This window comes from Salminus brasiliensis, chromosome 21 (assembly GCF_030463535.1).
Source record: "Salminus brasiliensis chromosome 21, fSalBra1.hap2, whole genome shotgun sequence".
NCBI classification, from domain to species: domain Eukaryota; kingdom Metazoa; phylum Chordata; class Actinopteri; order Characiformes; family Bryconidae; genus Salminus; species Salminus brasiliensis.
Genome location: NC_132898.1, coordinates 1397434 through 1424420, shown reverse-complemented (window position 1 = coordinate 1424420; position 26987 = coordinate 1397434). Strand labels below are relative to the sequence as shown.

Genomic DNA, 26987 nt, shown 5'->3' with positions numbered 1-26987 from the left:
TATAAAGCCCCCCAGCATTGAGCTGTGGAGCAGTGGAAGAACTGTGTTCTTTGGAGTGATGAGGGTGGAGCTCCATCCTGTACATTTGGATGGGATGAGTTGGGGAAGATGAGGTGAGGTGGTGATCATCATCCAACATCCTGACCTCACTAACGCTCTTGTATGCAATCAAATCCTCACAGCAATGCTCCTCCTCCAAAATCTAGTAGAAAGTCTCTGGACAGTAGAGATAGTTACTCCAACAAAAGCAGGATCAACTCTTTTTAATACCCTTGATTTCAAAAGAAACGGTGAGTGAGCAGGTGTCCCAATACTTTTGTCCATATAGTGTAATAATATTTTTATTTTTCAATGCTCTAAAAATGATAAATATCAGATATTTAAACTGCATTGTTCAGTATCTTTGGTGGTGGCCTCACTTCCATCACTTCCATTCAGCCGCATCAGAAAGTGCAACCGTGGCTTCAGGACGGCTTTCACTGCAGAGCCCGTAAAGGCCGAGACGTCTGCGGTGCTCACAGCACTAATAGTAATCTGCAGAATGCACTCAGCAGTTACAGCACCGCCACATCAATAATTCAGGCAGGGTCTTATTCCTTCCTGTGCACAAAGCAGTCAATAGTGAAGTAACAGTGATGTAGACAGCGCTGTTCAGATCACATATCGTGTACCAGATCATGTTCATCTGCACCTCGACACTCTCTCCAGCTAAACCCTAAAACATCTCCAGAAACTCTGTTTTCCTCAAAGCCTATAAAAGTGCTGTCTGGCTGGATGCTGTACTGACCCAGCAGAGGGGTAAAACCAGCAACACCATTTTCCTCTAATTCAGTTTAATCATTTTTATTTCAAAGATATTAGTCATTATTGTGTCATAAACAATATTGCTTGGAAAAGATACAAAACTGTACAAATATGTATATATAACTGGATATTATTCATACTGGATATTAATGCTATTATAACTTCATACTGGATATAAATGCTATAAGAGCTTCATATTGGATATTAATGTTATTAGAACTTCATACTGGATATTAATGTTATTAGAGCTTCATACTGGATATCAATGTTATTAGAGCTTCATACTGGATATTAATGTTATTAGAGCTTCATACTGGATATTAATGCTATTAGAGCTTCATACTGGATATTAATGTTATTAGAGCTTCATACTGGATATTAATGCTATAAGAGCTTCATACCGGATATTAATGTTATTAGAGCTTCATACTGGATATCAATGCTATAAGAGATTCATATTGAATATTAATGTAATTAGAGCTTCATACTGGGTATTAATGTTATTAGAGCTTCATACTGGATATCAATGTTATTAGAGCTTCATATTGGATATCAATGCTATAAGAGATTCATACTGGATATCAATGTTATTAGAACTTCATACTGGATATAAATGCTATAAGAGATTCATATTGGATATTAATGTTATTAGAACTTCATACTGGATATTAATGTTATCAGAGCTTCATACTGGATATTAATGTTATTAGAGCTTCTTACTGGATATTAATGTTATGAGCTTCATACTGGATATTAATGTTATTAGAACTTCATACTGGATATTAATGTTATGAGCTTCATACTGGATATTAATGTTATTAGAACTTCATACTGGATATTAATGTTATAAGAGCTTCATACTGGATATTAATGTTAATAGAACTTCATACTGGATATTAATGTATGTCTTTTAATAATCTTGTTTTCTGGTCTGTTTAGCAGCTTTCATACCACACATGTATAGACTCAGTAATCCATGATCACAACACTTGAAATGAATGAATGAACCAGATTCTGATACAGGAGAACCTACACAATTACTCTAGATAACAGGTTTATAAGAAGAGGGGACCAACCAATAACAACATGTGTTTATTTGTATAGTAACACGTTTTTTGTTTTTTTATGCATCACTTATTCGGTTCATGCTCCAGAAGTGATTACAGTGAGATTAGATTCAATGAATTATTCCAAATACAGAAATCCATAAAGAAAACATTTAAATGATGAATCAACTTTCAACCTTATTCAACATCCAGATACACACTTAATATTCTTCTCCTTCATCTTCTCCATCCAAGCTGTCTGCACCAACCTCCTCATAATCCTTCTCCAGGGCAGCCATATCCTCTCTGGCCTCGGAGAACTCTCCCTCCTCCATACCCTCTCCTACGTACCAGTGCACGAAGGCACGCTTAGCGTACATCAGGTCAAACTTGTGGTCAAGCCTGGCCCAGGCCTCTGCAATAGCCGTGGTGTTGCTAAGCATGCACACGGCTCTCTGGACCTTGGCCAGGTCGCCGCCGGGCACCACAGTGGGAGGCTGGTAGTTGATACCGACCTTGAAGCCAGTTGGGCACCAGTCCACAAACTGGATGGAACGCTTGGTCTTGATGGTGGCGATGGCAGCGTTGACGTCTTTGGGGACGACGTCTCCGCGGTACAGCAGGCAGCAGGCCATGTACTTGCCGTGACGTGGGTCACATTTCACCATCTGGTTTGCAGGCTCAAAGCAAGCATTGGTGATCTCCGCCACAGTGAGCTGCTCATGGTAAGCCTTCTCAGCGGAGATGACCGGGGCGTAGGTGGCCAGAGGGAAGTGGATACGAGGGTAGGGCACCAAGTTGGTCTGGAACTCGGTCAGATCAACATTGAGGGCACCATCGAATCGGAGGGAGGCCGTGATGGAGGACACGATCTGGCTGATCAGCCTGTTGAGGTTGGTGTAGGTAGGACGCTCGATATCGAGGTTCCTACGGCAGATGTCATAGATGGCCTCGTTGTCGACCATGAAAGCACAGTCTGAGTGCTCAAGGGTGGTGTGGGTGGTCAGGATGGAGTTGTAGGGCTCCACCACAGCGGTGGACACCTGTGGAGCTGGGTAGATGGAGAACTCCAGCTTTGACTTCTTGCCATAGTCAACGGAGAGGCGCTCCATCAGCAAGGAGGTGAAACCAGAACCGGTTCCACCTCCAAAGCTGTGGAAGACCAGGAAGCCCTGGAGACCAGTGCACTGGTCGGTCTGAAATGGGAAGGAGATGGATGAAATGAGTCAGTCATGTGGAGAAGAGGAAATGAAGATCTCTATTATTGATATTCTCACCAGTTTGCGGATCCTGTCCAGCACCAGGTCGATGATTTCCTTGCCGATGGTGTAATGCCCACGGGCGTAGTTGTTGGCGGCATCTTCCTTTCCAGTGATGAGCTGCTCAGGGTGGAACAGCTGGCGGTAGGTGCCGGTGCGGACCTCGTCTGGGTGGAAAGGAACAGTATAACATGAGCTAACAACCTCTTCTGGTCTGGTGGGTTGTCTCCAGGGCACTCCAAGGCATTTGGGCTTCATCAAGCCATAGGAAATGCCTACCCCCACTGTAGCCTCCAGATCACAGATAAAGGGATGAGCTGTAGATGTGCTTCCTGGACCATATAATGAAGTGTTATCAGATTATAGATTATAGATCAGTGCATTATAGATGGAACCTACCAATCACAGTGGGCTCCAGATCCACAAACACTGCTCTGGGGACGTGCTTGCCGGCTCCAGTCTCGCTGAAGAAGGTGTTGAAGGAGTCGTCCCCTCCACGGATGGTCTTGTCGCTGGGCATCTGACCGTCCGGCTGAATGCCGTGCTCAAGGCAGTACAGCTCCCAGCAGGCATTGCCGATCTGGACGCCGGCCTGGCCTACGTGGATGGAGATACACTCACGCTGTTGGGAAAGACGGGGGGTTAAGGGGTGGTTTGGGTCTCATCAGCGGGGATAAGGAAAGGGTCACCCCTCTGGCCAATTCCTCCAATATTCCCATTAGTCGCAAAGAAAGAGAAAGACCACCCCCTACAAAACTCTGGCTCCTAAGTGTTCCTGGGAATTCCATCACAGGCCAGATGATGCCTTACTGAAAGAGGAGCTCTACCTCTAGCCGAAAAGGGAACTGTAAAAGCTTCTTCTAAGCAGAGTGAGAGTTGTACGTCCACATCACCTGATACTTCATTTATAATCATATGGAGCTGGGAGACAAAACAGCCCAGTGTGCTACTGCAGCCAGATGGAGGGCAGAACTCGAGGCACATGACTCAACGAGTCTCAACAGCTACTTTGTATTAAACACACACTCCTCTAAACAATCTGTCCCAAAAGCTAACTGATGCTTACTGAGTATATGAGCTGTGGGGACTCCTAACTGTGGGCTAGAGGGGTGTGAAGCCCCCCAGTGTTGGCCTGTGGAGCAGTGGAGCGTTCTCTGCATTCCAATAGAGCGTCAGAACTTCATCATGGCTGAATATATATAATATCAGTTGTTCAGAGAAAGATAAACATACATATATACGTATATTTGGACAAAAGTATTGGGACACCTGCTCGTTCACTATTAAAAAGAGTTGGAGTAACTGTCTCTACTGTTCAGAGAAGGTTGTTGACTTGTTGACTTTCTACAAGATTTCGGAGGAGCATTGCTGTGAGGATTTGATAGCATTCAGCAACAAGAGCATTACTGATGTCAGGATGTTGGATGATGATCACCACCCAAACTCATCCCAAAAGTTCTGGATGGAGCTCCACCACCATCATTCCAGAGAACACAGTTCTTCCACTGCTCCACAGCTCCTCAATGCTGGGGGGCTTTATACCCCTCTAGCCCACGCCTGGCATTATTAGGCAGCATGGAGCCAATAGGGTCATGATGTTGATCTGCTCCAGAGAGTCCTATTATTCTATTGGCAGTATTTCTTCTCTACAGGGACTAGACCAGCTGTGTGTGTGCATTTGCACATCTGTATCAGCAATGGGTGCAACTAAAAGTAACTGAATGCACTCATTAGAAAGGGTGTATGTATAGTATTTTGCATTTTCAGCAAATAAATATAATTGAGACTTATCATACATACTGTACATATTATCAGCGGTGCCTTATTAAAGGCTCAGTCCTTCTGAACTGTGCTGCTATTTTGAGGGTTATCAACACACCATAATCTCTACAATAACACTAGCCATTAGCCATTCAGTACGAGTAACAGGCGAGTGACATCATTCAACCGTCCAGCCGAATCAGTTGCAGCCCACTGCCTTCTGCAGAAGTGTGCACTTTTACCCTCCATGACAATGTAGACTATTGTGTCACATGACCATTCTCCCTTTAAACGCTACTGAAAGCCGCCAGAGCGCTAATCTCTTTGGAATGGCCACGTATGCAGCACATTAGGCTACACTCGCTTAAACACTCGCCTACCAGTGATAAAGACACTGCAGTGACTGATCTGTCATCTAACATCTCCAAAGTTCTCCTCTCTCATGGAGTCTAGTATTATTTAGAGTTCTCCTCAGATCAACACCTGGTTTGGTGGTAAATCAGGGCTTAATGATGGTAAATCAGGTGAGCTGCTGCTGCTGCTGCTGATGATGATGGAGGTGAACACATCCTCCACGCTGTGCTGGCTGGACTGGGGGGCGTCCAGGAGAACCCTGGAGGAACCGAGCTCTGTTCTTCAGACTAGCTCACCGTGAGACAAGATCTCACTACTTTCTTTCTTCAGAATGAGAAGCTCCTGTTTCTCCTTTTTACTGGATTCATGTTCAGCTGCATCTGATCTGATGGGATCTGGAGCTTCTACAGTGCTGTACACAGTAATAGCTCACCAGATCAACAGGCCTGACCGTATAGTCCTTAGATAAGATCTGGAAATGCACATATTGTCAGTGAGACAATGCAAATAGCTTACTAAGAATACTATCACTGATGAAACAGAGATGTGAGATGTAATTTTACCCAAATATTTCCTTATTTTTGAATATTTTGTTTATGATTTGCAAGCTTATCTAGGCCTAACAATTCCTCTTGGCCTTGATCACCCTCTGCCCGCTGTCTACGTCAAATCTAAGCATTAAACTGGTGACATCTGAATGATACCACCACAAAAGGAGGCCTTTACTGACGTACAGGGTGAGTTATGGGTTTGATACATATAAAAAATATATAAAAATAATCAAATATATCACTTCAACACCACTGCAGCCTTTATTTTTTGCTTTTTATGGTAAGACTCGTGTTGATATGCTGTTTTATTCAGATGCAAACACAGTTTAGTCAGTTTGGTCCAGAAGTCCAGATGTAGGAGGACCCCCAGTTCTCTGGAGCCTCAGATCATCCTACAGCACATGAAACTTCTTAAAGTTGAAGAAGCAGCAGGAAGAAAGGGGAACTCACCAGTAAACAGCAGTCTGAGGTCGTCTGAGAAAGCCCTGGTCCACCTTAAATAGTGCAGTAGTCCCACTCTGGCGCTGCACCATTTAAGGTGGACTGGCCAGTTCTGATAAGAAGCTCTACAAACCTCCTCCTTTTTTTCCAACATTATTCAGTGACATTATCCTGAGTAAACTCGAGTTCAACTTACCATGATTATGTCGAAGGAGTGCAGGAACTAAACCTGGTCTAAACCTGGTCTACAGCTCTCACGTAGAGACCGTTAAGAATCCGTTGTGAGATGAAGGTGAGAACTTCCTCACGAGCAGATATTTATACGGGTGCTGTTTTTCCACACACCCGTTTTTAGACAAGCCCCGCCCACACGCGCAGGGATTGGCTACTAGGCGAGTAGCCCAATTACAGGGACTAAAACTAGCACCGTTTCAGTCACGTGTCAGAGGGGTACACTACTTGTCCTAAAGTATCCAGACAACTCTTAGAAAAGCCCTGCCAGCAGAGTGGGCACCGTGCCCGGGGCAGAATGTGGGCTAGTGGGGTATAAAGACCAGTGAAGCGACGGCGCTGTGGATCTCCTCTGCCAGGGCTGACCTCACCGATGCTCTTGTGTGGCTGAATGCAGTTCAATCTTCACAGCAATGTTCTAACGCAGTGTTTCTCGACCCTGATCTTTATTGGTGGCTCAGCGGTTAGAGCTCAAGGCTATTGATGACAGGGTTGTGGGTTCGATACCCGGGCTTGGCAAGCTGCCACTGTTGGGCCTTTGAGCAAGGCCATTCACCCTCTCTGCTCGGCACCCTGGGCGCTGGAGTGTGTGTTCACTGTGTGCTCACTGCCCCTAGTTCACTAGTGTATGTGTGTGTGTGTGTGGGTTCACTTGTATATGCATAAAGCTGTGGGGTTCTCTGGGGTGATGATGGAGCTCCATCCAGCATCTTCGGGATGAGTAGTGTAGTGTAGTGTCAGCACTAATCACCCAACATCAGCTGATGCTCGTGTGTGCCTAAACTTTTGGGTCTTCTCTTATATTTACCTCATTGATCAACTGATAATTTTATTATCATTATTATAATTAGACACTTTTACACTACAATCAAACCATTCTCCTCATATTTCCCAGCTCAGAAAGCTGGGGTCAGAGAGCATGGTCAGCCATGCAACCACACCCCTGGAGGATTGAGGGCCTTGCTCTAGGGCACAACAGTGGCAGCTTAGCAGACCTGGGTATCAAACCTACAACCCTGTGATCAGTAACCACTCCAAGCACAACACAGCAACCGGACCTGATCATTAACTGCTGTGTTGAATCAGGTGTGTTTAAGCAGGTAAATCACCAAAACATGTAGGAATCCGGTCCTTCAAGGCTGGGGATGCACGCCTGTGGTATAGGGCCTACCTTGGTTGAGAGGGGAAAATGATAATAATAGTACTTATTTGTCTAAATGAATATATTTACCTTTTGTTTGCTATATGATACACAAGTATTATAGGTTACAATTACAGTATTAAAGGATCTTTCAGCTCATTTTTGCAGTTCCTATAGTTACGGCTTGATATTATATAATAATAATACTGACTTATATAGCGCATTTCAAATAGCCAATACCATACAAGTGCACCCAAGTATTATATATTACTAAATAAGCATTATAGAGACATTATATGGAGATTAAAATATTATAGGAGGTGAAACACTGAGCTGGCATGTAGTCCTTGTGCAACTGTACTGGACAAAGTCCTAAATCTGGACAGTGGTAAGCGTTTTACTGACCTTTGGTGGATGTAAGCAATGCACACTGTAATTACAATGTAATGCAAATAGAATCCACAATGTCAGATTACTCCATGCCAATAGAGGGAGCCATAGTGTCATCAGAGTGGTTAATGGAATGTGTCTGTACTGAACTCCACTAAACTGAAACATCATCAAGACAACAGTTATTCGGAAGGGTTTTATTAAGGTTTTCACAGCAAATACCTGTTTTACACAACGGCAGAGTGACAACAATGACCTTCAGTGACATACTGTTTATGGATTTCTGGACTACACTGAACCTAAACACCACCAGAACTGTTCATGCCTGATCTGCTGCTCACCATGCCTTGACGATGACGGCAGCAGTCAGTCCAAAGGAAAGTAGGCCCTACTCGTTTTTCTAACATTCTGTGGAGAGACATACTGGACCATCTAATACTCTTCTCCCTCCTCCTCACCTTCTCCCTCAACGGAATCAACACCAACCTCCTCATAATCCTTCTCCAGGGCAGCCATATCCTCTCTGGCCTCGGAGAACTCTCCCTCCTCCATACCCTCTCCTACGTACCAGTGCACGAAGGCACGCTTAGCGTACATCAGGTCAAACTTGTGGTCAAGCCTGGCCCAGGCCTCTGCAATAGCCGTGGTGTTGCTAAGCATGCACACGGCTCTCTGGACCTTGGCCAGGTCTCCGCCGGGCACCACAGTGGGGGGCTGGTAGTTGATACCGACCTTGAAGCCAGTTGGGCACCAGTCCACAAACTGGATGGAACGCTTGGTCTTGATGGTGGCGATGGCAGCGTTGACGTCTTTGGGGACGACGTCTCCGCGGTACAGCAGGCAGCAGGCCATGTACTTGCCGTGACGTGGGTCACATTTCACCATCTGGTTTGCAGGCTCAAAGCAAGCATTGGTGATCTCCGCCACTGAGAGCTGCTCATGGTAAGCCTTCTCAGCGGAGATGACCGGGGCGTAGGTGGCCAGAGGGAAGTGGATACGAGGGTAGGGCACCAAGTTGGTCTGGAACTCGGTCAGATCAACATTGAGGGCACCATCGAATCGGAGGGAGGCCGTGATGGAGGACACGATCTGGCCGATCAGCCTGTTGAGGTTGGTGTAGGTAGGACGCTCGATATCGAGGTTCCTACGGCAGATGTCATAGATGGCCTCGTTGTCGACCATGAAAGCACAGTCTGAGTGCTCAAGGGTGGTGTGGGTGGTCAGGATGGAGTTGTAGGGCTCCACCACAGCGGTGGACACCTGTGGAGCTGGGTAGATGGAGAACTCCAGCTTTGACTTCTTGCCATAGTCAACGGAGAGGCGCTCCATCAGCAAGGAGGTGAAACCAGAACCGGTTCCACCTCCAAAGCTGTGGAAGACCAGGAAGCCCTGGAGACCAGTGCACTGGTCAGCCTAGGAAAGCAGAGCAGAAGGTTGTCAGTCTCAGATTCCACAAATCAGCCCAAAAAAAACACCTCAGGAAAAACGTCTCACCAGTTTGCGGATCCTGTCCAGCACCAGGTCGATGATTTCCTTGCCGATGGTGTAATGCCCACGGGCGTAGTTGTTGGCGGCATCTTCCTTTCCAGTGATGAGCTGCTCAGGGTGGAACAGCTGGCGGTAGGTGCCGGTGCGGACCTCGTCTGAGGGACGAGAGGAACAAGAGGATGAAGAAGCAGCAGCTTCTAGCTGAGTGTGCTCTAACTCTAACTAACCTGACCAGCGTTTTAACCAGCGCCGGGCAACTGCTTACCAATCACAGTGGGCTCCAGGTCCACAAACACTGCTCTGGGGACGTGCTTGCCGGCTCCAGTCTCGCTGAAGAAGGTGTTGAAGGAGTCGTCCCCTCCACCGATGGTCTTGTCGCTGGGCATCTGACCGTCCGGCTGAATGCCGTGCTCAAGGCAGTACAGCTCCCAGCAGGCATTGCCGATCTGGACGCCGGCCTGGCCTACGTGGATGGAGATACACTCACGCTGTAGAGAGATGGAAGAGATGCAGTAGGGCTTGGTTACTGTATGATATGTCACATGCCTTATGTTAATGTTAATATGTGCCATAATAATATAATATTCTGTATATATGGCACATAATACTGTCCTAATTATGCAGAAATATGGTATGTAGCAATAGATTTAGATGCAATTACAATTACATACAGCATTTTTTTAAGTTTTCATCATTGATTAGTCTTTAATGTCCACGTCTGATGACATCAATAGCCAGACTAAGCTGACCACAATGACCACAAACGTCAAACATGCTTCTGACATCAGGCAGATGTAGATATACACCCATCTTTAATCAGAATACCAGTGTGCTCTCTCTCTCTGTCCCAGCTGTGTTGTGTCCCTTTGTCTCTGAGAACAATAACGCATGGGTGGTGGTGGTGATGGTGGTGGAGGACCCACCCAGATGCTCGATCAATGAAATAATCAGCATGCTCTAAACCCTTCTGCACCCCCAACGTTTATTCCCACGTCTAAACGTCTCTAAACATAATAAAGAGGCATGCTGTGAATCCTCTGAACAAAGAAAGTTGGTAGCTCACCATTTTGCCCTGTTTCTGGAGATGATGCTGACGCTGGAGAGATGGACGCTGTCCAGACAACAGTGGAGGGAGAATGAGGAGGCGGCGCTCGCACTGAGCATGCGCGAAGGACTTTCCCCACCCGTATTCCTGGCCAGGATTGCCCAATGGTTTTGGGCGGACTGCTGATGTCTGTGAACGACTAGCCAATCACAGCGCAGTGAAGCGGGGCTTGTCCCAATACGGGTGGAGGAAGCGGAGTATTGATCCCTGCTTTGGTGCAGAGAACAGTTATTACAGCAGAGCTGCGTGTGAATAAAAAATAAAATAAAATAAACATGTTTCTCTATTAATCACATAAACAATGTTCGTGTTATGGCTTTAAAACACATGGAAATGCTTAATTACACGTAATTTGTGTCTGGATTTTATTGGTAGGCGTCTGATAAACGTCTGGGAGGCCACCTTACATTAGTTGAGCACAGTGTGATATGATGATAGTCTCCATCCAGATATATTTAGCTTATAATATTATAATATTGATCCCCTTATATTGATTACTGCGGCATAGGCCACTGTAAACCCTTTTAATGATTGCAGTCATTCACATTCAGGTCATTCAGGAAATGGGCAATGGGCATTGCAGTGCCAGGACACTGTCATATCTGATATATATATATACATACATACTGTATACTGTATATGTGTACTGTATATATATATATGCATACTGTATGTCAGCATGTAGTCCCCTATTATGTAGGTTATATAATTATAATTAGGTATGTAATTATTGATTATTATTAAATATTATTAATTGTATAGGAAAAATAGTTTTATAGACATCTTACATCAGTTGGGATTGTATGTATGTGTGTGTGTGTGTATATATATATATATATGCATACTGAATGCCAGCATATAGTCCCCTATTATGTAGGTTATATAACTATAATTACCTATATAATTATTGATTATTATTAAATATTATTAATTTTTATGGGAAAAAATATAGTTTTATAGACATCTTACATCAGTTGGGATTGTATATGTGTATATATATATATATGCATACTGAATATCAGCATGTAGTCCCCTATTATGTAGGTTATATAACTATAATTAGCTATATAATTATTGATTATTATTAAATATTATTAATTTTTATGGGAAAAAATATAGTTTTATAGACATCTTACATCAGTTGGGATTGTATATATGTGTGTGTATATATATATATATATATATATATATATATATAAGCTCCCTCCAGGCCACCGCCCTTCTTTGTCTTGCCGTTTTTGCTGCAGAGCACTGACGTCATCCATCTGCAGTGCAGCACGTGACCGACATCGCTCATCAATAATGAACACGCCTGTCTGAGGCCTTTTCAATCCACTCAAAAATTCCAGTTATAAATGTATTAAGGTCTCTTTAATCGCCTGTAGAGCAGACTGGGAACCTGGGTGCGTTTCCCATAGGACTATAACTTCAAGATGATCCATTGCAGAGGGAGAATGAGAGGTGGAGCAAAACTACACCCTTGAATATTGTGACAGCTGCTTCATATGGGACCATCTCATATTTTAAAAGGCCGAACGTGTTTAAAATGCCTAACCCAGAAATACAACCCATTTAAATTCCGCAGGACTCAACAGAGCTGTATGCAACATCAGATAAATGCAGGGGATATTTTTTCAGCATGCATTAAACAAAATCTGCAATGTGCATTGTGCAGAATTACAATGCAAATCCTCAGTCTGTATAAAGAAATGCAGTTAAGGGCTATTTTCGAGCATGCACACATTCATATCAAGTGTGTGCAATGCAATTCCTCAGTCTATATAAATAAATGCGTTCGTTCAATGTGAATTATGCAAGGACCGTGCAGAATGACAATGCAATTCCTCAGCCTTTAATAAATAAGGACATACATGCAGTTTAGGAATATTATTGATCATGCACAAATTAAAACCTGCTTGATTACGCACGCACGTGCGTGCATTCCTGCAGTATGCATTGTGCAGAATTACAATGAAATTCCACAGCCTGCCTCCCCCATTGCCGCGTATGCACGAGCCCAGCCCCCAGTGCACCCATGCCTTTATAAAGTGGTGCGCCACAGCGACAGCAAGCAGTTACTACATCGACTCTTAGCCGTCGACGAAGGTAACCGACCCCGCATCCAGAAACATTTCCTTTGGTCTGAGCTGATCATCTAAACATCTCAACATGGTAAGTCATCTTCCAGCACCTAATAGCTATATCACAGCCCATGCATCTGAATTCGTATTTAAGCCTAAAAGCAGGCTATAGAGTGGACATGCATGCCCTGCTGTAACCCGGAGTTAATCTGGAGCCCTTAAACCGTGTCTTAAACACGGCTACATGCTTTTATTCGCATTTTTAATCGATTATTATTGCTATTATTCGTACAGCACCAAAGCCGCTCGTGCTCCATTGCTGGATGCTCCTCCTCCCACCTTCTTGGCGGTTAAATCGGAACCACCAAAACCTGCTGGAGGACCTAACCCACGTCCTAATGATTTGCAGATATGTGCAATTATTCGTTAGTTTAATCGCTAATCAGATATATAGGCTTGAATGGGGTCGTTGGTGGGGCGGTGACGTAGGCGGACCGCACGCGCGCCTTTTTCCCCTCCGTTATTATTATTTATTTTGGTGTAGACAAATAGGTGAAAATGTGTGTATATATAATTATAAAAATTATAAAAATGAATGTGGGACGTGTGTTAAATTTAATTTGACCTGTATAGTTAGGTAGCTATATAGATAGCAGTAGTGTGGTAGCGTTAATGTTAATAGGGAAACCGGTATTTATTATGTTTTGGGGGGTTATTTTTAGGACGGGAATATTAACGTTTAGTCTTCAGTAGACCTTGAATGTTATTTAAATGTTAAATTTGACCTACATTTGATAGAAAGCTAGAAAAAATGGTGCTCTAATTCTAATTTCCCGTTCCACCTTAAATGGTACAGCAGTTGCATTCTGGCGCCTGAGGCGCCAGAATGCAACTGCTGTACCATTTAAGGTGGAACGGGAAATTCGACAACACGATATTTTTAAGGTAAATTGTTCAATTTTAGGTGTTTATCGGGCGGAAAACTCAAATCTATTTAAATGTAAATGCATCTAACGAAGCAATTGCTTCCCTGGAGCCTCTAAGACAGCAGGTTAGTCAGTAAAGCCGATTAGCATTTGTGCTTCTCAGTGTCTTCTTAGAACAGTGAACAGCGGGCATGGCGCAGGCTCCCCGCCGGGACCAACGTGGGGGGATGGGGGCACCGAAAACAGCGGACACTCGCCCCTAGAGACAACCGCAAGCCCCCAGACCGGCTTTTGACCACCCTCCTCAGTCAGAACATCTCCAATAACCACGAAAAGCTCTGAAACACAGCCGCCCATTTTCATATGCTGAATCTGAACGAGAAGCCTTGTTGCTAGGCAACGGGCATATGTGCAAATCCCTTGGCAACAGCTGGGTGGAGTCGGAGACCAAGGAAGAATCTCGAAGGCTGCCGTGCTCCCTACGTAGGGCACTGGATGTGCTGTCTTCACACATAGTGTAGCTCTGTAGTCCATTATATGCACATTTTCCACCTAGATAATATACTAGATATCAAATTTTCACACAAATATTAGACAGTAGTGTATTTTGTGTGCGTTCTCCGCCCAAATAGTGCACTAAATATCAGTTCTCCGCCCAAATAGTGCACTAAATATCTGTTCTTCACTCAAATACTGCACTAAATATCCGTTCTCCACCCAAATAGTGCACTAAATATCAGTTCTCCACCCAAATACTGCACTAAATATCCGTTCTCCACCCAAATAGTGCACTAAATATCAGTTCTCCACTCAAATAGTGCACTACATATCCGTTCTCCACCCAAATAGTGCACTAAATATCAGTTCTCCACTCAAATAGTGCACTAAATATTCGTTCTCCGCCCAAATAGTGCACTACAGATTCGTTCTCCACTCAAATAGTGCACTACATATCCGTTCTCCACCCAAATAGTGCACTAAATATCAGTTATCCACCCAAATAGTGCACTAAATATTTGTTCTTCACTCAAATAGTGCACTAAATATCAGTTCTCCACCCAAATAGTGCACTACATATCCGTTCTCCACCCAAAGAGTGCACTAAATATACGTTCTCCACTAAAACCATGCCAGTTCTCCGCATATATAGCACACCAAAGATCAATTGTCACACAAATTATAGACCCTAGTGTATTGTGTGCTGTCTCTGCTCAGGTAGTGCACTATATGTCCATTCTCCACCCAAATAGTGTATATAAAATATATAAATATGTAAATACATAACTCTAAAGAGCATTATATGAATATATGCTTTCCAACTAAATAGTGAACTGTATGTGGAATTCTGTCCCAGTTAGTGCACTATAAGCTATTTGGGATTTAGCCTGAGAGACGAGGATGGAAAACAGAGGGGAAGGCGAGGACGAATGGGAGAAAGCCGGGGTGGAAGGTGGGGTGTGGCGTGATTTGCACTACCCCCACCCTTCTGCGACACACTGGGATCCTCATTGTTAGCTCACTTGCTGTGCCAACACTAGGTTTTGCCTGAGTCCTTGGAGGCTCTCGTTTCAGTAAAAATACCAATAAATTCATCAAATCAAGAAGGAATTGTGATCTGCCTTGTCTGCTATCACACATCGTCTGAAAAACCCAATTGGCCCTTCAGGACTAGTCCGTAATCCACCCCTATCTTGAGCGAATGCCAGCGGCAGCTTAACAGCAGTGAGCTGAATGCTGCATGATTAATGTCCGGTTGGTAGTGCTGCGGTTGTGTTTCACGGCATTAAGTGCATTTAATAATAATTAATAGCATTCATTTAAAAGTGTTTTAATTGCGTATGTGCATTTTTATAGTTTACAGAATTAGGGCAGGAGGAGCTCAGCATCTTAGCGTCACTAATTCTTGGGAAAATGAGACTTTAAAGATGGTAAAGTGCTTTTGGTGGGGTGTCTGGCCGCTCCAAAGCCCTGTCACTGCTTAGTTTGCTTATAGGAAAAAAAAGTCCTGATAAATCTTTCCACGCCTGCTGCCATGTTCCAATGAGGACATGTTCCTCATGCAGGCCTGCTTGGCTCCTTTCACTTCTGAATCATTTGTCAGTCATAAAAGGTGTGGTAGGTCTGAATAGGCCTAATCTTAAGTACATCCTGGTCTTTATGTGGAGGTTTTGTTATGTGGTTTGCATGTATTTCAATTTTGTTTTTGTTTTTTTTCTCTCTACAGCGTGAGTGTATCTCCATCCACGTAGGCCAGGCCGGCGTCCAGATCGGCAATGCCTGCTGGGAGCTGTACTGCCTTGAGCACGGCATTCAGCCGGACGGTCAGATGCCCAGCGACAAGACCATCGGTGGAGGGGACGACTCCTTCAACACCTTCTTCAGCGAGACTGGAGCCGGCAAGCACGTCCCCAGAGCAGTGTTTGTGGACCTGGAGCCCACTGTGATTGGTAAGCAGTTGTCCGGCGCTGGTTAAAACGCTGGTCAGGTTAGTTAGAGTTAGAGCACACTCAGCTAGAAGCTGCTGCTTCTTCATCCTCTTGTTCCTCTCGTCCCTCAGACGAGGTCCGCACCGGCACCTACCGCCAGCTGTTCCACCCTGAGCAGCTCATCACTGGAAAGGAAGATGCCGCCAACAACTACGCCCGTGGGCATTACACCATCGGCAAGGAAATCATCGACCTGGTGCTGGACAGGATCCGCAAACTGGTGAGACGTTTTTCCTGAGGTGTTTTTTTTGGGCTGATTTGTGGAATCTGAGACTGACAACCTTCTGCTCTGCTTTCCTAGGCTGACCAGTGCACTGGTCTCCAGGGCTTCCTGGTCTTCCACAGCTTTGGAGGTGGAACCGGTTCTGGTTTCACCTCCTTGCTGATGGAGCGCCTCTCCGTTGACTATGGCAAGAAGTCAAAGCTGGAGTTCTCCATCTACCCAGCTCCACAGGTGTCCACCGCTGTGGTGGAGCCCTACAACTCCATCCTGACCACCCACACCACCCTCGAGCACTCAGACTGTGCTTTCATGGTCGACAACGAGGCCATCTATGACATCTGCCGTAGGAACCTCGATATCGAGCGTCCTACCTACACCAACCTCAACAGGCTGATCAGCCAGATCGTGTCCTCCATCACGGCCTCCCTCCGATTCGATGGTGCCCTCAATGTTGATCTGACCGAATTCCAGACCAACTTGGTGCCCTACCCTCGTATCCACTTCCCTCTGGCCACCTACGCCCCGGTCATCTCCGCTGAGAAGGCTTACCATGAGCAGCTCTCAGTGGCGGAGATCACCAATGCTTGCTTTGAGCCTGCAAACCAGATGGTGAAATGTGACCCACGTCACGGCAAGTACATGGCCTGCTGCCTGCTGTACCGCGGAGACGTCGTACCCAAAGACGTCAACGCTGCCATCGCCACCATCAAGACCAAGCGTTCCATCCAGTTTGTGGACTGGTGCCCAACTGGCTTCAAGGTCGGTATCAACTACCAGCCCCCCACTGTGGTGCCCGGCGGTGACCTGGCCAAGGTCCAGAGAGCCGTGTGCATGCTTAGCAACACCACGGCTATTGCAGAGGCCTGGGCCAGGCTTGACCACAAGTTTGACCTGATGTACGCTAAGCGTGCCTTCGTGCACTGGTACGTAGGAGAGGGTATGGAGGAGGGAGAGTTCTCCGAGGCCAGAGAGGATATGGCTGCCCTGGAGAAGGATTATGAGGAGGTTGGTGTTGATTCCGTTGAGGGAGAAGGTGAGGAGGAGGGAGAAGAGTATTAAGCGGAGATGCTCTCCTCACTCGCTCACTCTAGTGCTTATCACATGTCAGGAGATCTTCAGCGTTTTCCCAGTAGTATTGAGAGCATTCTTACACTGTCCTGCTTTCTCATATAAATGTCCAGTGTGTCTGTTGTTGAAGTCTGGTCACTGACTATGTGATGTGTGGATGGGATGCCCTGTTTTCCAACTTGCTGTTACACTCTCGCTCTCTCCTGAGAAAGACTAAAGGCTCACTGATCTACACTCTTGTCTGTCATCTTCTGACTGTGATACACAATAAATTATTGAGGGAAATTAAACTGGGGGTTGTCTGTTTTGTCCACGACACACGGCAATTTTGGTCGGTTTGGTGGCTTCACTGACAATAACAATGCTGTACAAACACGTTATAAACCTGCAACTAATACAACATGTTAATAAGCTTTTATTACTGAAGACAACAAATGAAAGTAAACCACAGATCCTCCATACAGTATTACTTCATAGAGCTTCGTATAGCCTTTATAACGGTGTTAATCCTGTGAAGGTAAGGATTACACCAGCCTGTGAGAAAGTTCCTGTCTACTCTTCCATCAACATACACATATATAAACCCTTCTATATTCTGGGTGACCAGGCTGTCGGGTGCATTGGTCCAGTTCTGTGTGTCCATTGAACAGACATGATGAAACACCCCATACACTGCATGGATTATTTATTTTTATCAATAAAGGAATTAATAGATAAACTAGGAGTTGGGAATACTGGTCTTCCAGTATACGCAGGTACCAGACTGGAGGTGGTTAAGCAAACACCATCACAACTATCATAATATACTATTATTTTATTTATTTACCAAAATGTAAAACATATTTACTGATCCTTTTATTTCTCAGATGCCAAAAATATAAATATTTTCACTATAGACACTGACAGTCAATCATGGATCCTGTGTTGAAAATCCCACATGAATGAATTAAATCAAACAAAAAAAAGGAATTTTATTTTTTGCAATTCTTGAAAACAATATTCCATCCTGGAAATGATATTGATGTGCGTCATGCAATATGTAACATAATACTTCACGAAAACCTTCATCCCAGCATACCAAGAGGCTTTAATGCAGCTGATTTGATCATAATTGAAAATAAATGTAAAAGATAAAATATTTATCATAAATAAAAAGAAAGGCAATTAATCAAAACATTCCTATGATTAAAACACTGCAGATTGGGAGGAATATGAGGAAAGGAAGCAAAATGAAGAGTTTATGATTCTGAGAGCTTAAGCAACATCCAGAATTACTGCAGTAGCATTATTGTTACACCTTATGTGCTGAAAGTGGCCTAATCTTAAAATATCTGCACCACTGAGAGGAAAATCATCTCTAAAATATCTCTCCGACTCTGAAGGATAGTTAAGATCCAAGTTCTGTGCTTGCAGACTCTCCAATCTTCGGGTTCAGGAACCAATGCAGTGCTAAAACATCAGCATCCTTTCGAAGCACCTTCAAATCTGCTTGTGTTGGATGTTCCTGTCCATACTTACGTTTTAATGCTTGTGCTTGGCCAAGGAAAAACCAAGAGAGTAAATATACTAATTAAAATAGTAATATAGGGCTTCAAATGGTTCATTGAGCGAGACCATAGAGGAGCCACTGTTGGTTTCATAAAGAACCATGTTTGTAAAGGTGGTGTGAGAGTGTGAAGACCCTCAAGAGATCAAGTGAAGGTTCTTTAGACCTTTCAAAAGTTCTTCAAATTCACATCATCTCTCAACATTGTTCTTTACAATGCTAAAAGAGGTTCTTCTAGTACAGAGGACTTCAACTATGGACTATAAATCCAGTGTCCAGTCCTAGACTCTGTAATTCCTGGGAGGTGGGACACTACGTGCCAGTGGGTTGTGTAATTAGCTATGTAACAATTGGGTAAAAAGGACGGCACTATCTGGCCAACCAATTACATGTATGTTCCTTTAGCGTCCCGGGTCAAAACCCAGGACTGGACACTGGATTCAAGGTCCAAACCTGAAGAACTAGGTTCTATGGCCTTGAGTGTACAAAAGATAATGGCACTAAATTCTGCAAGTGCGTTTTCCATTAAAAAGACGAAACCCTACAAGCATAAGACGACCGACTAGCGTCCAGGTATGCGGAAAAAAGAATTCCCAGATGTTGACAGTCAACACAGGTCAAGTCGTCCACTGTTCCAGCTTGGTACGATTAGTGTTTGCAAAACATGTCCAGCGAAGACTGTGATGTTGCTCTGTAAATCAGGAAAAGTTAAGCTACTTAACACTGTGTAAACCTGGCAGCCAAAAATGCATGATTACTTCTGGTCATAACGTGACTGGCATCTACTCAAGTTTGGCAAACATGGCCAAGATCATGGCAGAACGTCTAAACACTGGCCCAGCAAGTCTACAATAAATAAGCACCTCTTCCCGCCTTTCCTGAGTTAACGGACGACAAACGTCTCTTTGGGAATTCACTCCATTCCATCTGGAACCTCACGTTCATTTCACGTTCACCTTTACTCGATGCCACGCATTGCTGAGCACACCCCTCAAGTTCCAAATGGGCGCCACCGAGTCTGGCTGACTGTTGTAGCTACTGTCCACTGCCTTGCAAACAAGCTCGAGCTCCTGAGCTCCCTCCGGCAGAGGGATCGTTATCTCCCACAGCTTCCATGCCCAAGCTCGTCCAGGCGGAGGAGAGGCGGAGGGCTGCTGTTGTTTCTCACCGCTCTGGAGTTCAGCCACATGCCACGTCTTGCCTCCATCCACCGAAACATCCACTCGCACCACCTCTCGGCCTCCACCGCTCCAGGCGTACCCTTTCACGGTGACCTCCTCCAGGTCACGATCCACCGTCGCTCCGTCCGCAGGCTGGGTGATTGCCGACTGCACGGGAAGCTCCTGGATGGCCGGTGCAGATTTGTAGTCCACTGTTTCCCAGTCGGTGTTTGGAGAGAAACCCTTGTAGTCGTTCTGCTGCCAGTGACTCTGGCTCTCTTCCTCGCTGACAACTATCTTACCCAGCCATTTGACGTTCCGGGCTCCGACTATTCCAGGGGCGATAACACGAACCGGGTACCCGTGATCCGCTGGAAGATCCTCCCCGTTCATCTCGTATGCCAGAAGGACATCTCCCTCTTCGCTCACCGCCTTGTTCAGAGGGATGGATGCTCCATAGGACGTGCCGGTCACATCGCAGTCTAAACCTTCAAACTGCACGTGCCGAGCCTTAGCCGCCACTTCCGGGCCAAAGCCGTAGTGATATAGGACGTCCCGCAGGCGCGCGCCTGACCAGGTGGCGTTGCTTATAGCTGCAACTCCCCAGTTCAGCCCTTTCACCTGCTTGACCTTGTTCATGTCAGCCCGGCGGTTTCCGGCACACTGGATAGTTGCAGTTACGGTGTGTTTGGGGAAACGCGTCTTCAGTTCCTCCAAGGACAAAGACGCGGCACCTCCAGGAAGGCCCTCTATCTGCAGCCTATAGGTGCCAGGATCTACCTTGGGGACGGGCAGATGGTTGCGTTTGAAGAACAGGGCTGAGGGGGTGATGTAGTTGTCAGTAAGGAGGGCAGGAGGCGGCTCGCCGTTGAAGGGTTTCAGGCTGTTGACTGTGAGAGCGGGATGCCGAGGCGGGTCGGTGGAATAGGGGTCGGCAGACTTGGAAGTGTCCTGCTTCTTGCAGTCTTCAGGTCGAAGAAGACCGATCTTGTACTCGGACAGAATTTCCAGAACATGCTCTTGTCCATGAACGGCGTACAGAGCCCAGAACGGTTCCAGAGCTCTACCTGCGGCAAGCAGGATTTTGTCTCCACCGGGATGTATGGATACGAACTTGGTGATATCGTAAACGCTGCCCTTGTACGTGACCCATATTCCCTCGTCCAGGGAGGAATGTTTCGACACCTCGTCCTGGGAGTAGACAGGCAGGGAGGACGTCTGAGTCACTGAGGTAGCTGCCCGCTCGGCCTAGAGAACAAAACGGAATGAGAATTAATTTGGCTCACCTCTGACAAAAGGTACACACTTCCCTCTCATTAGCTCTGGATTTATTGCTGTACAGGCAGTTGTGGCGCCAGGACTGTCATTATTAATTGGGAATGACGAATTCCAGGGTGGAACGAAATTCCACTGGCTACAACAAACAGTGAGGCCCTTGCTAAGCATCAGTAGTTCAATAGAGATACTTATAACCTCTCTAAACTAGATTTAAAAACACTGCTGTGAGGATTTGATATGCTCACACAAGAGCATCAGTGAGGTGAGGTACACTCCAGCTCATCCCAAAGGGTTTGGATGGAGCTCCATCATCACTCCAGAAAACAGCACAACCCAACAACGGGGGGGGGCTGTATACCCCTCTAGGGTATTCCAAAATTCTCCCGGTCAGTGCTTTTCTATGGAGGTTATACAGCTATGTCAGCAATAGGTGCATCTTAAAGCAGCTGAAATCACGAACGAGAAAGAAAGGGGCGTCCATAGACTATAAGCAGCACCCAGGGCAAGTAACATTTCCATATCCTGCAGCATCCAGGAAACGGTTAATCACACAATCAGCAGTTTGCATGGAATTTGAATCAGGAGCAGTTTGTGTCCTGATCTCCACTACAGGTAAAGGTGTTGGTTCAGCAGATGTCAAAAGCTATAAAGCAGTAAAGTAGGCTTAGCCTGTCAGCACAGAAAATGAGGTCAAGTCAGGAGCCCTGCTCAGCAGACAGCAGAGACTGCCTTGAGCTGGAGTGACCAGTACTGGGACACGGGTTGTCTCGGTTCTTGTTCGTCTGCACTGGTTATCCTGACATCTGAGCGCTTTAAAGGTTATGAAAGCTTAATATGATCTTTCCTCCTGCAGCTTCATCAACACCATGTCCCGCACCCTCCACATAACCTCAGAAACAAGGCACCAGGCTGAATGCTGAATGCTGCATCCGTGAGGTCAGGTACTGATGCTGGATGATTATTATTTCTACCACTCAAACACTCCCACAGGTTTCGGATGGCGTGCCATCATCACTCCAGAAAACCCCACAACTCAAATCTGGGGGGGCTCCGTACTCCTCTACGCTCAGCATTGGCTATGGTCATCTGAGGCCTTGGATATGTGTGGCTGGTTCCGAACGCCCTGTTTTGTGGTCAGTGCTTTTTTACAGAGATTACAACTTCGAGTCGATGAGAGGGAATAATCAGAGGGGCGTCTGCATACTTTTGGAGACTCGAAAACTCTATTTGTACAGTTGCTTCACCTTACTGTGATGTAATCCATAGGCCAACACAGCTCCAGTCCCAGCCACCAGCCCAGTCAATACATATCTGAACCTTGGCCCCCTGGAGCGGTGGTAGTCGTGGCCTTCACGGCTGCTGCTGCTGCTCCCGCTCCCCCAGCGAAGAGAGAGATGTCCTGAACATGCTGACGCCAGAGGGATGTTGCTCTTTAGCTGTTGTGCACTGAGGGAGTTAAAAAATATATATAATAAATGAAAATATAATAGAAATGCTCCAAGTTATGTAGAAAAATCATATTGATATTCATCACCATTACTGAGATAAATGTTTTTTCCCCCCATATATATATATATATATATACACACACACACACACACACACACACACAAACATACATGTTTTATATATATAAATACACACACATTATATATATATATATATATATATAAATAAAATCACCATCCACAGATACAACATGTACAGCTGTGTGCAAAAGTTTAGGCACCCCTATTCAAAGGGCACGTTGCTGTTGTTCATGCTCTAACTGTAAATGAGTGAACAGTTAATCAAGCAGAAATATTTCAATACTACATAATTTCTTGCGTTTTAATTGTCTCTCAATGTTGTACATTAAATTCAGTAAATAAATAGTAGTTGTATATTAAATCAATCAGTCACCTTTAATTTAGCATGACATACACTGAAAGTGAGCCTTACATGAAGAAAAGCTGAGCATGTGCATAAATCAGGATTGTAATACATATATTTTAGATATTTTTAAAAAAAGGAAATGACCAACAACAATAAAATAATAAAGGAATAATTAAAATAAATAAAGACAAATGTAAAACTAACTTACATAAACAATCATATAACGACTTATTTACACTTATTATCAAATAAATAGATCATACCGAGAAATAAACAATATATATATATATATATATATATATATATATATATATATATATATATATATATATATATATATATATATATATACACACACACACACACAAGTGCATCTCTAGTATTTATGCTGAATTTGGAAACGGTTTTGTTGTTGCAGCTCATTAAAGCCCTCTGGCAGACTCTGGAAGACTCGGAGTAACTGAGTAACAAAACGACAAAATCATTAACCTTCACGCGATTCCTCATAAAACTAAGCCAGAATTTTATTATTCAAATGCACATGACCCTGAGACATACCTGTGAGCACCGGGAAGCAGAACCCGAGCGAGTCCGTGGCAGTGTCGGAGGTGCTGCATTGCAGTGGTGATCTGTGAAAAGGGACCAAAGTTAAGCTGTGGTTGGTCAAGGGGTCAGGCGATGGCTGCTTTGGAGTCTTTTGGGGGGGTTAAATAAAGCTTATTACTAGTACTGCGTTATACGTGCTGAAACGTGCCTCACACACCGCCTACAGAGAGGTTTTACTCTATACAGTCATGCATTGATGCACCTCTGGTAAAACTCCATGTATGGTTGATTTATACGTGGAAATAATTTACATCATGTAGAGCAACGATCCTGTACATCCCAAAACCTTACTGTCCAGTAGCTCAATTAATAAAATTAAATACTAAATAAAACAGAAAACGTGTGCATGTAAAAGTAATGACATGTAAAATAATATAATAGTAATATATTATTTCTGTTTAACATAATAGTTATAGAAATATATTTTTTAAATACATAAATAACTTGGATATATATATATATATATCCAACACCTTGACCTCACTAATGCTCCCATCACTGACTGCAATCAAATTTTCATAGCAATGCTGCAAAATCAGGACAGTAGAGACAATTACTCCAACAAAAGCAGGATAAACTATGTTTAAATACCCTTGATTTCAGATAAGAAAACAAAATAACGTGTCCCAATACTTTTGTCAATTTATATTGTATATAAATATATACTTAAAGATATATATTAAATAAGTAAAACTTTACTATGTTTGCAGATCATGACATTTAAGGTCTAAAGTGACCGATCAACCTGAGCAAGCCCACCCAAAACACAGGCACGACTGAGCCCTAGTCTTATCTTAAGAACCTATGAGATTCTGAGACCGGTTACAACACCAGGGGAACCGCTCAGACTTCCAGACAAACAGATAATTCAGCATCCGTCAGCCCACATCTGATAAATACAGTGTCCTTCAGCTGAGCTAGAGAACCTATTAATGTCTATGTTATTTTGACTTTTCTGACACTTTTACCATCAAAAACACAACAAATACAACAAATACTCGCAAGACATGTCTAGGTTCACTGCTGAGTTTGGATGGTGTGTAAAGCTCAATTAGGCAGAAATATGATGGAAAAGTGTTAAAAATAGATGTGTTTATATTGTGGTGGGCATGTTCTTTTGAGAGAATGATGTAAACCTCAGATTTAGGTGTTTTGTGGGGGAAATATTTGGTAATCCCAACATCACACAGTGTTCTTTTAGGGGATGACATGTCCTGAGGCTGTTTTCCCAAAATTGGGTGTGTCGTAGACCAAAGCTAGGGGTACTGAACCAATGGCGTTTGCACTTCAGGGACAACGCCAGCTGAATACGCCTATTGCAACAGAGGCAGTACAAACAGGAGCCCGGCTTTTACTTAGGCTTTTAAAAAATTTTTATATATTTTTTTTGCACTTTACAAATCATCAGAGTGCTAAAATATACTTTATATAGTATATAGGAGTGATAATAGCTTGTGGAGATTACGATGAAAAAAAATCAGGGCTGACTTTGACTCGTTTTTCGAATTTTGCCGTTCCACCTTAAATGGTGCAGCAGTTCCATTCTGGCGCCTTAGGCGCCAGAATGGAACTGCTGCACCATTTAAGGTGGAACGGCAAAATTCGAAAAACAAGTCCACATCAGCTTAATAAAAACAGTCGTTATGGCAACAAAAACAGCTAGAACATCCACCTACACTAAAAACATACCTAGAACCGACAGAACAACCAAAAAAAAAAATAATAATAAATAAAACATACCTTCAACTCCCTATAGAGCTGCCTTCCAGCATGTATCCACATGTATACGTAGCTACCTTCTTGACTGACAGCCAGAAAAAGCCAGCTTTTAAAGACCGCAACCCACCCCCCTAAACGGTCTCAGACCGTCCCCACTGCAGCCACGACACCCCCAAATTCTTACAATGCCTGTATTATCATTTTTACTGGCAGAACCTCTTTAATACAGGAGCCGTTTTGCCGGTACTCACCCCGTACCGTATCCTCAGTCCCGCAGCTTCTGAGCCTGCACGCGGCGGCCGCCTCTCTCATTACACGAGCGAGAGGGACGTCGTGGTGACGTCAGCGGCCACGCTCTCCGGAGCCGACTTTCCGCGTTGATATGGCAACACACTTAGCACTGTGCTAGCTAATGGCTTTAGTAAATAAAGCATTTGGATAGTCATAGTTTTAAATAGTTACATTTATTTTTTATTTGTTTTCTTGAGATAACTTAGCTAGCTTTCTTGTGTATATATATCTGTATATTTGTATTTTGTATTTTTTTTTGCTTATATTTCTATATTTTCATATTTTTATATTTTATTTTTTAACTTAAATGTAACTTATTCTATTTTTTTTTTCTTATTTTTTCTTTTTGCACTTTTGCACTTTACTTCATTAAGTTAAGGTTTAGTTAAGTTTAAATGTAGATTTTTATTGTATAGCTTGATGTGGGTAGACTGTCATAAAAGCATTTCACTGCAAGTTATACTGTGTATGACTATGTTTGTGACAAATAAAATAAAATTTGATTTGATTTGATTTGATTTTTTGTGATCTCAAGATACTCAGGATTTCTCAGGATCACAGCTCAGCTAGCTAATCTTCTATGGCAATTATTTTCAGGAGCCTCGGGGTCCCTGTTGATGTAGTATCAATTATAAAACGTGTCCCCTCAATGTCCCTACACCAGGTATCGGATAAGGGACGTTGCTACAAGGCTTCTGAAATGTTCTGATGTAATGATATTTAAAAAAAATTTAAAATAATTTGTTAAATATGATTTTTTTTTTAATATTTTTGTTCATAAACCGCCCCTTGGACTGTTTCTCAAACCTAATTCTGAAGCTGTTTGAGAACAAGGTGATCATTTGAACCAGGCACCTAAATCGTGCAGGACGGGGGGACCCAGATGTGGACCAGAGTGGAGATCCACTGTAAATGTGGCCAAACTGCATAATGTTGCACTAATGGCAACAAGTACAAAAACAACGCATTATATAAATACTTTATATTTATAAATACAATTATCTTATGCATGGAACCTGGCTTTGGTTCCTGAAAGGATTGCTCCAGCTCCAGGTGAAATGCTAAACCTACCTCCACCCATATTTTATTGTGCGGAGACATGTCTGTGACATTATATACAAATAAGTACCATAGAAGGTCAATTTTCTTGTGATTCC

General features: G+C 43.9%; 4 protein-coding genes across 5 annotated transcripts; 1 reads left to right on the top strand and 3 right to left on the bottom strand.

Moving 5' to 3' along the window:
- Positions 1-1883: 1883 nt before the first annotated feature.
- On the bottom strand, positions 1884-6488 carry LOC140542783 (tubulin alpha-1C chain). The gene is made up of 4 exons (XM_072665713.1): positions 6413-6488; positions 3509-3731; positions 3128-3276; positions 1884-3046 (listed from the first exon to the last, which is right to left on the bottom strand). Exons 1-4 carry the CDS (start codon positions 6413-6415, stop codon positions 2072-2074), a joined length of 1350 nt encoding a protein of 449 aa, XP_072521814.1. The 5' UTR covers positions 6416-6488; the 3' UTR covers positions 1884-2071.
- A 1672-nt stretch (positions 6489-8160) lies between these two features.
- On the bottom strand, positions 8161-10633 carry LOC140542720 (tubulin alpha-1A chain). Its single transcript, XM_072665631.1, has 4 exons — positions 10530-10633; positions 9732-9954; positions 9473-9621; positions 8161-9391 (listed from the first exon to the last, which is right to left on the bottom strand). The coding sequence occupies exons 1-4, from the start codon at positions 10530-10532 to the stop codon at positions 8411-8413; spliced, it is 1356 nt and encodes a 451-aa protein (XP_072521732.1). The 5' UTR covers positions 10533-10633; the 3' UTR covers positions 8161-8410.
- A 1999-nt stretch (positions 10634-12632) lies between these two features.
- On the top strand, positions 12633-17645 carry LOC140542655 (tubulin alpha-1B chain). The gene is made up of 4 exons (XM_072665485.1): positions 12633-12743; positions 15803-16025; positions 16136-16284; positions 16366-17645. The coding sequence occupies exons 1-4, from the start codon at positions 12741-12743 to the stop codon at positions 17344-17346; spliced, it is 1356 nt and encodes a 451-aa protein (XP_072521586.1). The 5' UTR covers positions 12633-12740; the 3' UTR covers positions 17347-17645.
- A 656-nt stretch (positions 17646-18301) lies between these two features.
- Positions 18302-25843, bottom strand: suox (sulfite oxidase). 2 transcript variants are annotated; one of them, XM_072665881.1, is made up of 4 exons: positions 25791-25843; positions 23773-23843; positions 22584-22785; positions 18302-21309 (listed from the first exon to the last, which is right to left on the bottom strand). In XM_072665881.1, exons 2-4 carry the CDS (start codon positions 23829-23831, stop codon positions 19843-19845), a joined length of 1728 nt encoding a protein of 575 aa, XP_072521982.1. In that variant the 5' UTR covers positions 23832-23843; positions 25791-25843; the 3' UTR covers positions 18302-19842. The 2 variants fall into 2 exon arrangements, with proteins under 2 accessions (XP_072521982.1, XP_072521981.1); XM_072665880.1 differs by lacking the exon at positions 25791-25843 and adding an exon at positions 25561-25651.
- Positions 25844-26987: the final 1144 nt, after the last annotated feature.

What these genes read in the sequence shown, in the direction of transcription:
- suox (XM_072665880.1), bottom strand. Translation starts at nt 25,602, where the DNA reads ATGTGGATACATGCTGGAAGGCAGCTCTATAGGGAGTTGAAG. An exon ending in AGCTCTATAGGGAGTTGAAG is followed by an intron (nt 23,844 to 25,560) that starts GTATGTTTTATT and finishes CCCTTTTCACAG; the next exon opens with ATCACCACTGCAATGCAGCA. An exon ending in ATGGATTACATCACAGTAAG is followed by an intron (nt 21,310 to 22,583) that starts GTGAAGCAACTG and finishes TTTGTTCTCTAG; the next exon opens with GCCGAGCGGGCAGCTACCTC.
- LOC140542655 (XM_072665485.1), top strand. An exon ending in CCTGGAGCCCACTGTGATTG is followed by an intron (nt 16,026 to 16,135) that starts GTAAGCAGTTGT and finishes CTCGTCCCTCAG; the next exon opens with ACGAGGTCCGCACCGGCACC. An exon ending in TGGACAGGATCCGCAAACTG is followed by an intron (nt 16,285 to 16,365) that starts GTGAGACGTTTT and finishes CTGCTTTCCTAG; the next exon opens with GCTGACCAGTGCACTGGTCT.
- LOC140542720 (XM_072665631.1), bottom strand. An exon ending in CCTGGAGCCCACTGTGATTG is followed by an intron (nt 9,622 to 9,731) that starts GTAAGCAGTTGC and finishes CTCGTCCCTCAG; the next exon opens with ACGAGGTCCGCACCGGCACC. An exon ending in TGGACAGGATCCGCAAACTG is followed by an intron (nt 9,392 to 9,472) that starts GTGAGACGTTTT and finishes CTGCTTTCCTAG; the next exon opens with GCTGACCAGTGCACTGGTCT.
- LOC140542783 (XM_072665713.1), bottom strand. An exon ending in TCTGGAGCCCACTGTGATTG is followed by an intron (nt 3,277 to 3,508) that starts GTAGGTTCCATC and finishes CTTTCCACCCAG; the next exon opens with ACGAGGTCCGCACCGGCACC. An exon ending in TGGACAGGATCCGCAAACTG is followed by an intron (nt 3,047 to 3,127) that starts GTGAGAATATCA and finishes TTCCCATTTCAG; the next exon opens with ACCGACCAGTGCACTGGTCT.